Source organism: Papilio polytes, unplaced genomic scaffold (genome assembly GCF_000836215.1).
Source record: "Papilio polytes unplaced genomic scaffold, Ppol_1.0 DF824080.1, whole genome shotgun sequence".
Classification (NCBI taxonomy): domain Eukaryota; kingdom Metazoa; phylum Arthropoda; class Insecta; order Lepidoptera; family Papilionidae; genus Papilio; species Papilio polytes.
In genome coordinates, this window is record NW_013525124.1 from 597300 (window position 1) to 612151 (window position 14852).

At 33.3% G+C, this 14852-nt stretch overlaps 4 protein-coding genes across 4 annotated transcripts in view; 1 reads left to right on the plus strand and 3 right to left on the minus strand.

Moving 5' to 3' along the window:
- The window catches only part of LOC106100055, a 6030-nt gene extending 2532 nt beyond the window's left edge, over positions 1 to 3498 (plus strand). The window contains exons 2-4 of the mRNA XM_013278792.1: positions 301 to 377; positions 527 to 650; positions 2044 to 3498. Coding sequence (XP_013134246.1) covers positions 301 to 377; positions 527 to 650; positions 2044 to 2149 — 307 coding nt within the window. The 3' untranslated portion in view covers positions 2150 to 3498. The remainder of the gene's footprint in view (positions 1 to 300; positions 378 to 526; positions 651 to 2043) is intronic.
- Positions 3499 to 3500: 2 nt separating this feature from the next.
- Positions 3501 to 7700, minus strand: LOC106100054. The gene is made up of 3 exons (XM_013278791.1): positions 7586 to 7700; positions 6407 to 6494; positions 3501 to 5566 (listed from the first exon to the last, which is right to left on the minus strand). Exons 2-3 carry the CDS (start codon positions 6435 to 6437, stop codon positions 4386 to 4388), a joined length of 1212 nt encoding a protein of 403 aa, XP_013134245.1. The 5' UTR covers positions 6438 to 6494; positions 7586 to 7700; the 3' UTR covers positions 3501 to 4385.
- Positions 7701 to 7936: 236 nt separating this feature from the next.
- LOC106099990 lies at positions 7937 to 9660 on the minus strand. The gene is made up of 2 exons (XM_013278700.1): positions 9432 to 9660; positions 7937 to 9337 (listed from the first exon to the last, which is right to left on the minus strand). Exons 1-2 carry the CDS (start codon positions 9499 to 9501, stop codon positions 8118 to 8120), a joined length of 1290 nt encoding a protein of 429 aa, XP_013134154.1. The 5' UTR covers positions 9502 to 9660; the 3' UTR covers positions 7937 to 8117.
- Positions 9661 to 11655: 1995 nt separating this feature from the next.
- LOC106100002 lies at positions 11656 to 14789 on the minus strand. Its single transcript, XM_013278715.1, has 3 exons — positions 14549 to 14789; positions 12379 to 12509; positions 11656 to 11874 (listed from the first exon to the last, which is right to left on the minus strand). The coding sequence occupies exons 1-3, from the start codon at positions 14606 to 14608 to the stop codon at positions 11748 to 11750; spliced, it is 318 nt and encodes a 105-aa protein (XP_013134169.1). The 5' UTR covers positions 14609 to 14789; the 3' UTR covers positions 11656 to 11747.
- Between the last annotated feature and the right edge of the window lie 63 nt (positions 14790 to 14852).

Below are 14852 nucleotides of genomic sequence, written 5' to 3' on the forward strand. Positions count from 1 at the left end.
CAGTCAATGTAGATTCATTACTTAATTGTTACTATACTTTCAACTGTCAATTGTTATGGTAAAAATGTGGAAACCCTTACGTAGAAATATCACTGCATACCTTGGCTGACACCGTAATCAAAGTAATAATAATTGTACAATATAGACATAACAGTTACAATAAGGTAGGTTTACTATTTTCAAGTAATTATTTCGTTACTTTTTAGTGTACTGTTTTTTTGAGAATATTTTGTTTTTAGTGTATTTTGTTTGGAAGTCGGTTTTGTTTTTTTATTAAAAAGTTTATTTTTATATTAACAGATGTTTTCTGACGGCTGTTGCAGTATCAGCTCAAAGCCAAACATCAATTCTGGCAGAACAATCAACAGGAAGAATCGGTACGTTCTAGATTTAAAAAAACAATTTTTTGGCGCCATTACTTACGCTTCTGATTGGACGAGTCAGCTAAAGTTTGACACGTTCCGATTCACGTCACATAACTAATCTAAAAAATATTTTTATTAAAAAAAACTTTTGAATTTTATAGAAACGACATCAAAAACGTGTATTACATCTAGAGGGGACGCCGGCAGTTGCGTGGGAAGAAACCGATGTGACTACGGGACTCAATACATTGATTTTACTCTCTACTTACCCCATGGTTATATCAAGTAAGTATTAATTTATTTAAAATGATTCTCGACTGCCAGATACAAATTGTCAACAATTTCGTTTCTTAAGTAACCCGATATTAGTAAAATCTGCACAATTTTTTAATTTCGATTAACAGCAATATCCTTAGACCAGTGATCGGCAAACAGCTCGAGCCAAAAATAAACATTACAATTAAAAAAAATTGAGTGCTAAATCTACTTGTTTGGTAAACTTCTATTACAATAAATAAGTACACTAAAAAATCCCATCTATATCTATACTATTATAATAAAGCGTAAACACACACTTCTTTGTTACCTAAGATGTCAGCAATTATAGTATATTTTTGAATAATTCACTTTTTAATAAAAGGACCTACACTTGCGTCACGCTTTAGGCTATAATTTTTAACGCCATTGTACTTATGGAGTAAATATTTTGGTTAAAAACCTTAATGTGGGAAAGAGACCATAAGTTGCTGCCAACATCAAGAAAGCAAGGTTGTCATCATGTCATGTCATTTTGACATTTGTAATTGCTAATTTGACAGATGTAAACCATAAAACAAAATTTTCATAATTTCATGCGGAAAAAGTCGCACTGGAACATAGTATTCAATAAACAATAATGCGAATGCATCTTGGAAAGTAAATCAGACCCACACTTTGCCGACCATTGATGACTGACTTAATAAACAATCGTACGGTGACATACCAACCAGTGTGCAGTAACCTTAAACATTAAAACCTTCATGGTGCTTAGTTTAAATAAAAACAAAACTTTAAGGATATTGCATAAATTACACAATTCTGAACATTTACATAATCTGACTATGGATTATAAAACTCGAATTAAAAGCCGGAAATACCTCGTATTTTTAAATATTACATTTAGTCCATAATCTGTATTACCATGAAAACAAATTAGTGAAAATATGCATTGTAATAGTTTAATAAAAAATATTAATATAGTTTAGAGCGGGACAGCTTTGACTAAACTATCGCGAACTGTTGTGCGATTGTCGATTGTTTCGCAGCCAATCCAACTGTTTCGTTGCACAACTGAAAATCTAATATGCATACCTTCATATAATCTCATAGGAATCAAAGAACAGTTGTGCGATAGTTTCAAAGGTGGACGCTCTAAAGGCCTGACTGAATTGTAAATTGTCTGATAACAATCGAACGTTTAAAAAATTTGATGGAAATATCGGATTTTGTTGCCTTATCTGACAGTAACGTCATTTTTAAGCTCTGAGCTTCTATGAGCCAGTGGTGGGACAAGCCCTTAATGTTTTAAAATAGACATAAACATAAGCTGCGAAAACGTGTCAAACATGTTATCTGAACTTTTTCTTCTAAAAAGAGCGAGAGGACAATATCGAATTAAGCATTTTATCTTTTTTTTTAGACAATGTTTCGACGATGAAGTATGCTGTCCGTCTAACTTCGTGTCACCAGAACCGGAGCGTTTATTCACACCGAGCTATAATTACGATTTCGATGACGATGATTGATACAGGGATAAACTTACCTGACCCGGTACAGGTAAAACTAAATTAGGATTATTCCCAACCGTCACCCCAGCTGTCCCCACGTGGGGACAGATGAGAATAAAAAAATCATCCGTTCCATCTTTTAGTGACACTGTCACCAGTAAGGTGACAGATGGAACTGTTAAGAATAAAATAACTTCCAACCGTCCTCTTGTCGCAAAAGGTGGGACGGATGAAAGTCCCCACGCGGTGACAGAGTGGGGTGACGATTGAGAATAATGCCTAAATTAGACATAGTGTCGGTTTTAGTATAACTGGCGCCCTGGGGGAGACATTTACGGCGCCTACTAACATACGACAAAGGCGCCCTTTTATGTCCGGCGCCCTATTCTAGTGCCGCTTTTGATTGTAGCTTAGCAATAATATATTTGTCTATAAGGAGGTCTAGCACGAAAATTTGCGAGAAATCAATCATAACATTTCTTAGAGAATTGTCGGTATTTATGCCCGATAGGGCATTTTGGACAAATCACAGAATTTTTGTCGATATAGCTACAAATATTTTCTTATAAAATTTCGTGCTTGTCCGTGAGAGTCAAAATGGCGGGTGTACCATCGCAAATTAAATTATACCACTTACTAAAAAAAAGTGCCTAAAATGTACTATTTAGTACCTCGCTCAAAATAAATTGTACCTTCTCTAAAACGTAATTATAACGAAATTACAGACGCTATATTGACGTCAATATGGCGGGTGTAACTTAATTTCGTTATAATTACGTTCTAGAGAAGGTACAATTTTCGATGGTACACCCGCCATTTTGACTCTCACCTTGGTCCTCTGGTCTTATTTTATGCCTATATATGTTGTACATGTTTTCTATCAACAACCACCATGGTGCCACCTGGCCAGTTAAGTTTGTCCCACTATACAGATTTAGTTGACTTTAGTTATTTTTTCTAACTTATTAAGTGAAAGTCACATTGCATTGTTAACTTCACACATAATCATGGAACATTTTTTATATAAACTTCAGTACAAATACTATTTAATATTTAAGGGAACTTATAAAACAGTAAAGGAATAAAAAAAGCAACGACTTAACGCGTTTTATTCATGACTTAATCCTAGACATTTATTTCTAAACTTTTTAAATAAATCCAACATCATGATAAAGGTAAAAAAAATACAAATGTAAATACATAAAAAAACAATATTAATTTCATTGGTTAAGAAATCCTTAAAATATGTACAGTAGCGGATTACCTTGTTCCTTGGAACGAGACAAAGTACTCTTACAAATAACCAATTAGGTTGCAGGTAATTGAACAGTGGTAGAGCCCGCTTTAACATCTTGGCACGAATGAGCCGGCTCGCCCCCAATAATACCACGACCATACAGAAAACAAGCGTGAAGTGGAAGCAATTCCACGTACAGTCTGATGAGTCTGATGAGTGAGAGTCAGATGAGGTGCCAGAGGCCTAATTATAATCCCTTTACCTTTCCATCCTTTTCTTATGAGGGAAGGATGGGAAGTTAAAGTGGATTTGATGGTGGAGATGCATAGGAAGGGGAAATGTCCTCCCAAACATTATGAGAATTTATTGAAGACTGGTAAAATGTTTACAAAAAGAATAAAATTTAAAATAATATTACATGAATACTAATTTAAAAAAAACTATAAAAAGTAAAAATGTACTGAAGAGGCTAATTACAGAATAAGTTATTACATATATCATAGCTTTTAGCCGCGGCCTTGTTTGCGTAGAGTTTTAAAAAAAAACTTAGCATTCTATGTGTTTTTACAGTATTGTCTACTCGACGTCTGACAAAATTGAGATCTGTTAACTGTCTTATCTTATACAGAGTAAAAAACATCCATCCATTTTTAGTGGTATAGCCCGCTTTAACATTTTCCCCACTCTGGGGCTCGCTTCAATACCACGACCACACAGAAGACAAGCGTCAAGTGGGAGAAATTACGCGCAAACTCTGATAAGTGAGGTGCCGGAGGCCTAATTCAGACAATGTTGAATTTCGACTAAATGGCGACCGCATTTATAATATTAGTAAGACAATGTTGAATTTCGACTAAATGGCGACCTCACTTATAATATTAGTAAGACAATGTTGAATTTCGACTAAATGGCGACCTCATTTATAATACTAGTAAGACAATGTTGAATTTCGACTAAATGGCGACCGCATTTATAATACTTGTAAGACAATGTTGAATTTCGACTAAATGGCGACAACTAGACCAATTCACATGCATGATTCCAACCAGAATTCGTTAATGATTTAACTGGACATACCTTTTTACAATTCATACAAATCCAATCTGGGTCTTCATAATGTTTATTCTTAAAATGATTCAAAAGTTCCGACATAAAATCGTTTGTAAACGTCACATCACATTCCGTACAAATAACTTTAATAGGATTATCTAAAGTAAAGGAATCATTTAAATCTGAAAAATCTATATTAAATTCACACATAGGTGATATTATTTCCTCTAATTGTATATCATATTTCATTAAATTATCTTCTAATGGCACATCACTATATAAATATCTTATAAAACTATATTTACTTGTATATCTTCTTAAACTAAAAGGAATATTTAATGTTTTAGGTAGTTTAACTAAATCATACTCTATGATAGGTAATATATATTTATAATCTGGATTTTCATAAATAGCTTTGTCAAAAATTTTTAACATCTGCGATTTTAATATTTTTATGGAATGTTCTGGCAACTTCACTAAAGCATTCTGGTCTAATTTTATATTTTTATGCATATTAAAACTTAATTTCTTATTCATTAATGCGTGTCGTAATTTGTGCGAATTACGACGTTCAAAAACAAGCCATTTGTCATTCATTGGTACTTTTATTGTTATTTCTACACCATACCAATTTAAAATAGATTTTAGAGTAGTATTTTGCATATTTAGTTTCCGTCTTTTAACATTTATATTGAATATATTATTTCGTACAGGATATCGATAGAATAGATTATTCATTTGTTGTCGTGATGCGAACACTTCCATCACTATTTGTTCTTTTTTCAAATTCTCCTTTTCTTTTAATTCTGAAACTTTATCAGCGGCCAGTTCCTGTGTTACATTTAATAAATGCTGTAAATACTCTTTTAATTTAACATATTCCTTTTTTAAAATCATTGCAACAGCCGCTTTGTCTTTTATAGTTTTTATTCTATTGATATTTCGATCACAATTATCCCATCCTGGCCATTTTTTTATATGTTCCTTTAAAACATTGACATACACATCCATTTCGAACTTGTGTAATACTGTTGTATCCATATAGAAGTCTTTTTTTAATATTTCAATCAGTTTAGAGTCTGATATGATGGCCATTTCTTTTAAATCACGAGAGGCAAGTGTTTTTAATAATTCAATAATTGGGCCTTCTGTAAAAATTACAAATATAAAATAAGTTACATTTAAAAATCTAAAACTAATCTTACTTCTTACTAATATTATAAATGCGAAAGTTTAGATGGATGGATGGATGTTTGTTGCCTAAGCAGCTGAATGGATATGGATAAAATGTAGCATAGATGTAAAGCAAGTCTGGGAGAACACATAGGCTTCATGGTTTTTTTTTATGCCATACAGACAGACTCGCGGACGAAAGCTAGTCTATGTATACTAGTACTATAAAGAGAAAAAAACTGTATTTCTGTATGTATCAAAAAAACTTAAAAACTACAAGGCCAATTTCAAATATTCTTTTACCATTAAAAAACTAATTAAAAATGCACATTGTTAGTGAAGAACATAAGTTATTCTTTTTATTTTTTTTTTTAATTTACTAACAGCTAATTTATACTAAATCTTATTTTTCAGCACATATTTACAATTGACTAGCTGTTGCTCGCGACTTCACCGGCGAGAAATTAAAAAAATTGCCTATGTTACTCAGTGATAACAGCTTTTTAATGGTGCAAGAATTTTTGAAATCGGTCCAAGTACTTTTTCAGTTATTTCAGTACATACTAAAATTTTAAAATACAAATCATTCCTCTTTATGTTAGTATAGCTATAGATAACTCACATTTCAATTATTAGATTGAATTTTTTTTTTATAATATGAGGTGGCAAACAATATACATAAACAAATATGGTATCATTTTCATCAGCATCTGTCCAGTGCTGGATATAGAGCTTCTATAATGCCATCCACTGACTGCTATGTGGGAAGGGAATTTAATTCTTTGACTGTAAATAATTTTAAAAATTATATCTACCTGGCTCACAATAATTCTCGGCAGTTGCCATTTTCTTACATTAATATCTTCCTCTTCTGATATAATTGAATCCCATTGACATCATTTTCTGTAACATATATTTGGTATAATTTTAACGGTTCATCATCATCATCATCTCCTTATCCTACTCCCGTAGGGTCGGCGCAACAGGTTTTTGTCCTCCACATAACTCTATCATACGTCATCTCAGTCATCACTCCCTTTTTGTTTTTCGGGTCTCAAAAACCTTTAGATTCGGCACTATTTTTTGCGGCCGGCCGCCTGCCTGTCGCCAACCCTATTTGGGATTATTTATAATATATTATAATAATGATTATGATATTATGATTATTATAATTTTAACGGTTATGATTTTAAAGAATATTGTGCATTGCTTAGATTTTTTATTTGGTTTGACTATTATAGATTAAAATAACTATTTGAAATTATAATAAATATCATGATTTAAATAAATGAATTACTGGATTTGACAACATTTAGGATTTTATGACTTATTCTAAACTTTAACCACAAGTTATAGCATATTATCTTACTAATATTATAAATGTGAAAGTTTAGATGGATGTTTGTTAGCGTTTGTAGCCTAAACAGCTGAACGGATCTCCATGAAATTTGGCATAGGTTTAAAGCATAGTCGGGAAGAAAACATAGGCTACTTTTTATCCCGGGAATAGTTACGGTTCCCGTGGGATTCATTAATTTAGTTTTTTAATGTTTACCCGATTGTTCTGCAACGGCTCAATATATCTTATTGAAATTTGGCACAGATATAAAACAAAGTCTGGAGTACTCATGGGATAAGCTTCATCCCCAAGAAAAGTCCGGTTCCCGAGGGAGACGTAGCTTTTTGTAATTTATATAGTTCGTATGTTTTCTAATACCACGCGGACGAAGTTGCGGGCAACAGCTCGTTTTAAATAAAGAAAAGAGCTTTCCTTCTAGTCCCCTTATCGAATGGCGACGACATTACCTCTATGTTAATTGTATTTTAAGTCATAGAAGCTCACGAATTATGACGATTACTTAAATAGAACGAGGATTGCGATGTTGTTATTTAATTAAATTACATTAACATAAAAGCTTTCGCTAAGCGCCTATTGACATACTGTTTGAAAATATAAAGCTTTATCTTCATAATGTAGGTACAAAGATACTTACGTTTTTTATTGTCATTAAAGTATACTCTTAACAATTCCTGCTTCTGCACATGCGAAAATATCGCGTTAACAGTATAAACGAGCGTATTTTACTTGTATTGACAAAGTCTAATGATAGAAATATTTGACATTTGACACAAACAGACAAAACAAAGAGCCATAGGTAATTTTATTTTGTTTTAAAAACGCCATAGAGACACGTTGAAGTATCGATTGTTGTAACGATGCGAGTTCCAACTCGGTTACTTATTCGCGCCTTTTTATATTATTATCGACTACGTCTAAACATTTTAGTGCTTTTCTTAAGTAGAAAAAGAAAGGGGCATAGAAAGGAAAGTGATAAAAACATATATCCAAGTAATTTGTTTATTTAATTGAACTTCAATAAACAATATTCAACATTTTCGCGCATACGCGCTATTTTATGAAAATGATTAGTCAATGTTACTGAAGCATTCATTGAGATGTCTTCAACTTTTTAAAGACATCTAACAAGCATCCATCCAAATTCCAAACTTTCGTATTCATTTGGTCTAAGATGGACAGTTGTGTTGCCAGTTCATATTTGCTAGTTCTCTAGCAGATATTTGTGTATTACAATTGACACATTGCAAGTCTGGCTCCGCAATATGGTATGTTGTAAAATGTTCATCAATTAAGTATTTTATATCTTTCCCTTTCAATTCCATCTTGCAAATATCACATTCTATACTAAAATACTCTTTTAGACTTTTAGCCTTGTGTAGATCTATATGCAAATAACATATTGGTGTTACCATCTCTTCTAATTGCAAATCATAATTTTCACCATTCACTGCTATAGAGTCTGTCACTTCTTTGTACATATATCTTACATAACTATATTTACTTAAATGTTTTCTAAATTCAACCGGCAAGTCGATATATGAAGGCATATCTTTAGTTAATATTTTTAAATCATCGTAAATAATTTGAAATATACTTTGCCATGAAATAATTCTATTTTCTGAATAAGTATGAATTATATTTAACAAATCTTTTACAGATATGTTTACTTTATTTTGATTTTTACATTTCATTTGCCACTTAGTTACATGTTCAGTCTTATTTGTTTGATTTGGAAGTTTTTTATTAACAAGAGTGAATTTAGATTTATGTCGATTTTCATATCGAAATGAAAGCATTTCTGTTGAAGACCATGCTAGTTTGACAATGATATTAATTCCTCCCCAATGTAACATTGCCTTTAAAGGCATTATTAGACAGTTTTGGAATCGCGGCTCTTCTGTGTTGAAGATATGATTACTGTGTTTTGGATGTCTTAGTATTAAATTATTTAATTGATTTTTAGTAGAGCACACTTCCATTATAATTTTTTCATCATCGGTTGTTTTCTGACCATTTAAATTACCTTTCTCTTTATGAGGAAGTCTATTTAAATATGGGTCTAATAATAATTTAGCTATGTTCAAATTACTTTGTAAATAATCCTTAAGTTCTAAACAATTTACTTCTATAATAGTCTTTACATTTTTATTTTCTTTTTGAGTCTCCAAATTCTGTAGGTCCTTTTCAAATTTATCCCATCCCGGCCAATCTTTGAGATATTTCTTTATTATGTTTATCATTATTTCTATTTCTAAAAAAGTTACTTTCTCAACTTCAATACCAAACTCCTTGTGTAGTATATTTATAATTTGTGCGTTGGTTAATACTGTGTTTTGTTTCGTATCGTTGCCTATCAGTTTTTCAAATAGCTTTATTATTGGCCTATCTGAAAATAAATAATAATCTCAAATAAAAAATCTGTGACCAACAGGATGTGAAGATGCAGTATCTAATTATTTTCATATAAAATTTTAACATACCAGGATATTCTACAAAAGTTTGGGACCCATCTGATCCAAGAAAAACAACATCACAAGATTCGTCGCCCATTTTTAAAATTAAAACAATCTTAAACAGAACTATACTTATTGAACATTTATTATTAACAAAATACAAACTGTAATACTGAATTTAAAATCAACTGCTTCAATAAAATAAACCTTAAGCTTGAGTTAAAAACAAAAATAAACAACACAAACTTTAGTTTTGAATAAGGCAATTATTTGTTGATACTGACAGTTGACAGTGGCTGTCAGTATTCAGTATATAGACGTTTTAAATCAGCTCTGAAGTTCAACAGATCAGCTTGAACAGTTGAGCTGCGTCTCAACAACTACATTAGCAGCTCACTGATCAACGAGATTTACATATATCTAACTAAGGGTGAGTTGCACCATATCGCCGGTTACCGTTAAAGTTAAAATTATTTGTAACGGTAATATTTGGAATAACCTTAAAATTTACTAAGGGTGAGTTACATTAACTAACTATAAACCTTAACCAGCACATTCACGATGGTTACGTCTACGGATGTTCATGATATTCGCTACACCAGTTTTGCGCTGGTCAAAATGACGTCATATATGACACTAATCATAACCGCCCGATTTTGGGCGGTTATAATTAGCGTTACGGTTAGTGTCAGTTCGGTAGTGTCAACTGTCACAAGCTCTTATCTTCAAAAGTACAAATAATGGAAAAAGTAATGGAAAAAGAAAATCTCTACTATTATCCTATACGTAATCCAGAAGAATAAAGTCTTGCGTGCTCGGGAATAATGGATTTCCAAGATGGAACTCGAAATTTGGCCAATCATTCAGTTTGGACAAATTTCGAGTGTCTAAGGCCATAGCAACAGCGCTTGTTCCTTTTCTCTTATTTAAAAAAAATGTCCTCCATAAAAGGACAATTTATAATATGCATTGAGAGGACAATTTATAATATGGAAAATAAATAAGATGCATTTATATTTGTATAATTTTATTGTTTCATTTTTGCTACATATTTGAGTAGTAAAGTAAATACAGTTTCAATAATGGCCCAAACTAGTTTATTTTCACAAGAGTTTGCCATTTTCTCCATCTCCGTGGGCAAAAAGTTTATGTCACTATAAAATACCATGCGTATGATACATAAATATATACGGCGAAACATGAATTTCCAAACATTTTAATTTACGTAAATGTCATTCTTGACACCAACTTGACACTTTAGTGACATTCAGGTTTAAATGTTTCCATTGTAAAAACGAAAAACACATAAAACCTCTGTGAGAATATGTTTTTGCATTTGTAACCCTATTAACTATAACTATAACTTTTACGATAACCGGCGATTTGATGCAACTCACCCTAAGTGACTCACAGTTCACACAAATCGTGCCTCTTTGCAGATACCATGGAATTACTTCTTAGTACTACGTAGTACTTAATACTTCCATGGCTGGTACAAATATAAATTGAACTGAGCTGATAGCTGTTTTACTGATCAGTTTCACCCATTCGAACTGTGAGTTGATCCTAAATCATTTGTCACTGATCTGCAGTTCACAATTTTATTTGAGTGGACATTGATGAAAATAAAGATTATCTTGACAGTTGATGGTTGAACACTGACGTCTTTAAATGGACAGGCTAAAAAGACGAGATATTTTTTGCGGTTATTTTGGAAACAACGACCAACGACATTTACGAAATATACAGATAGGGCACGTTGAACAACAATTTTTCTCTGGTAACTTCTTTGATGGAGCCTCCATCTTTTGTTATAAAATAAACTAAATAGTGCTACAAAATAACTATTTATATATGATTTAGTGACCACTATGGTGAAGAAAAATGTTAAGTCTCAACTATGAAAGGATGGGAAGTGAAAGTGGATTTGGTTTGGTTATGTGCGCGTCCTCCATCGATTAAGGGTAGGTAACGCATCTGCAATTGCGGATGTCTATGGCAGCGGTCGTTTCTCCATTTCGGCGGATTTAGGTGGCCACTTGCTCGTTTGCCACCTTGTAATATAAAAAAAACTATGCTTCTCCTTGTACGTTTTGAATGATTGGTCATCTTGGCCCTGATGGCTGCCGTTGGTTTTGTAGGTGGTAAGAACTATATATCGCTTTCATGAATAAAATTAATAATTTCTCTTGCCCTTTATAATATTTATAATACGTGCAAGTTAAAAAAATAGCCTTGAAATGAGAAACAATTTGTAGGAAATCGATTTTATTTATTGTCAAAACATTATTCGTAGACTATAAATGTAGACTATTAATTTAAAAAAAAAAAAAACAAAACGATTCAATCATTATAAGCATGACCGCGTCTTTGAGATTTCCTGCCGCGTCGTGTATTTTTATTGTCGTCCAATTTATAGTTTCTGTAACTACTCGTCGATCTAGGTCTGGACCTTGATCTTGAGTAAGATCTAAAAAAGAGATTAGATATGAGGACTAAAAGGATGCAGTAACTCCACATATAGTTACTCAAATATGTGGAGTCTACTAGTCAAGTAGTGTAGAGTCCGTTTTAACATCTTCGCACGAATGGGCCGGCTCGCCCGGTGTACCACTATACCAACAATACCACGACCACATAGAAGACAGGCGTCAAGTGGAAGCAGTTCCACATTTCGTCTGATGAGTGTGGTTCCGGAGGCCTAATTTTAGTTCTTTTCCTTTTCCACCCTTTTCTTAAGAGAGAGAGATGGGATAGGAAAGGTGGATTTGACGGTAGAGGACACGCTTCAAGAAGTGGAAACATCCTCTTTATGTGCGTTCTCCTCCGTCGATTAAGGGTAGATATCGCATCTACGGATGTCTGGGCAGCACTCGCTTTGCCATTTAGACGGTTTCAGGTGGCCGCTTGCTCGTCCGCCATCCTATAATATAAAAAAAGACAGAGAGATAAACTAAAGTTGTTATAAAATTACCTGGAACGAGATCTTGACAGCCGTGGTCTGTAGTCCCCATATTCATCGTCATCAAAGCTATCGTAATAACCTTTGAAGAAGAATCTCCTGTACTGGTACATCATGTACACAATACTTAGAAGTGCCACAATCTGAGGAATTCAAAATATTAATGACTAGCTTTTGCCCGCGACTCCGTCTTCGTGGAATTAAAAACAAAAAAGAGTAGCTCATGTGTTCTTCCAGGCTATCATCTACATCCAGACCAAATTTCATCAAAATCCGTCCAGCTGTTTAGGCTACAAACTCTAACAAACATCCATCCATCCATACATCTAATTTTTCGGATTTATAATATTAGTATGAAGTATGATTGATTATGATAGCGTCGGTGGCTCAGTGGTTTAAACACTTGACTTGTAATCTACAGGTCTTGGGTTCGAATCCCGCCATGTACCAATGTGATTTTCGATTTTTCGAATTTTCATAAGTACATAATTTACCCGACGTTCTTACGGTGAAGGAAAACATCGTGATGCCTGCACATATCGGCAAAGAAATTCAAAGATATGTGTGAAGTCAACCAACCCGCACTTGGCCAGCGTGGTTGACTATGGCCTAGTCACCCTAACTTTAGGGTAGGCTCCGAGCCCCTCGGTGGGGACGTATAGTGAGCTGGTGATGATGATGAAGTATGATTAGCTATTGCTCGCAACTACGTCCGCGTGAAATTAAAAAATAATAAAAAAACATAGCCTGTGTCACTCACAGATAAATTATCTTTCTAATGGTGAAAGAATTTTGTAATCGACCTAGTAGTTTTTGAAATATTTTGACACATACAAAAGTACAAAACTTTCCGATTTTAAATATAACTATAAATATAGATTGGCTGTTGCTCTAAACTTTAGGATTATGGGACCTTACTTAGTAGGGGGCAGTATCCCTACATGCGAACTCAAACTATATGTAATCTATTTTTTTTTAATACAAAGTCGCGGGCAACATAAAGTCACAGGAAGATATATCAATCAAATGCTTTTACTAAAAATTGTCTTCAATCTTACTAATATTATAAATGCGAAAGTTTAGATGAATGGATGGATGGATGGATGTTTGTTAGCGTTTGTAGCCTAAACGACTGAACGGATCTCCATGAAATTTGGCACAGATTTAGAGCATAGTCGGGAAGAACACATAGGCTACTTTTTATCCCGGGAATAGTTACGGTTCCCGTGGGATTCATTAATTTAGTTTTTTAATGTTTACTCGATCATTCTGCAACGGTTCAACATATCTTATTGAAATTTGGCACAGATATAAAATTCTAATACTACGCGGAAAAAGTTGCGGGCAACAGCTCGTTTAAATATAATTGTTTCTTTCAAATCAAAGTTAACATCCAAATCAAACATAATGGACATACATAAAACGCTTTTAAAACTTCCCAGCCTTAATGTTACAGTTAATAACTGTAATTGTGACTTCGTATTGTCATTCTGTTTTAAAGCTTTCTGTCGTTCCAGCGTCAATTGTAAGTAATACGAGCGCACATTACTTAACTATCTCACAACTTTAGTCTCGCTTTGATTCCTATGAACTTATATGCAGATGCCCTCACTAATTACTCGAATTTTAGTTGTGCAACTAAATAGTTGGCCAAACAATCGACAATCACACAACAGTGTACAATAGTTTAGACAAAGGTGTACGTTCTAACTATGCCTTGTGTATTAAATCTTTTACCAAAGACAAAGAGGGTTATTTTTCGCGCATATTAGCTTGTTTTTATATATGTAATAGCCTGAGCATAAACTACTGCACCGATTTCGACGAACGAGGTGTTATGCGATTCGTCTTCTTTTCCGGAATGTCATAGAGTATGTTACTACACCACAAAATACATAGAGTGGACGCGAGAGTAAAATTCTCAAAAACAGTGAACAAACAAAGTCAAAAAAACAATCACCTTAACATGTTTATTTCTTAAGTCTTCCTAGACGTTGAAACATATATATTTACATTGGAATTTTAGTCTTATGATGTAATTTATTATCGAAAAAGTTTGTCAATTACTCCTCTTCCATATAACCCCGATAGTGCTTGTCCACACAGTATATAAAGCCATCGACAAATCGCACACGTGATATTTACATCAAAATTATTAGATGATTAGAAAGAAGAATCTTACCACAATATTGAGCTGGCGAACTTTGACGAACTCGTATATCGAGTCGATGAGGTCGTCCATAGCGCCGGCCTACGCGGTCTACGCCAGATTCAGCAAAGAGACAACCTTACACGGCCTCAAGCATACTGTCACACCGAATTTGCACCCTTTAGAAAGGTTTGTTCAAATCAATTATCTTTTTTAATTCTATTCACATAATTTTGCAATAAAATTTTGACGTTTTCCTTACATTTATTTCAGTTTTTTTTTCTTTGAATTATTTTTCACCAGTACGTGGAATGTTTTTATTTGTATTATGAGTGAC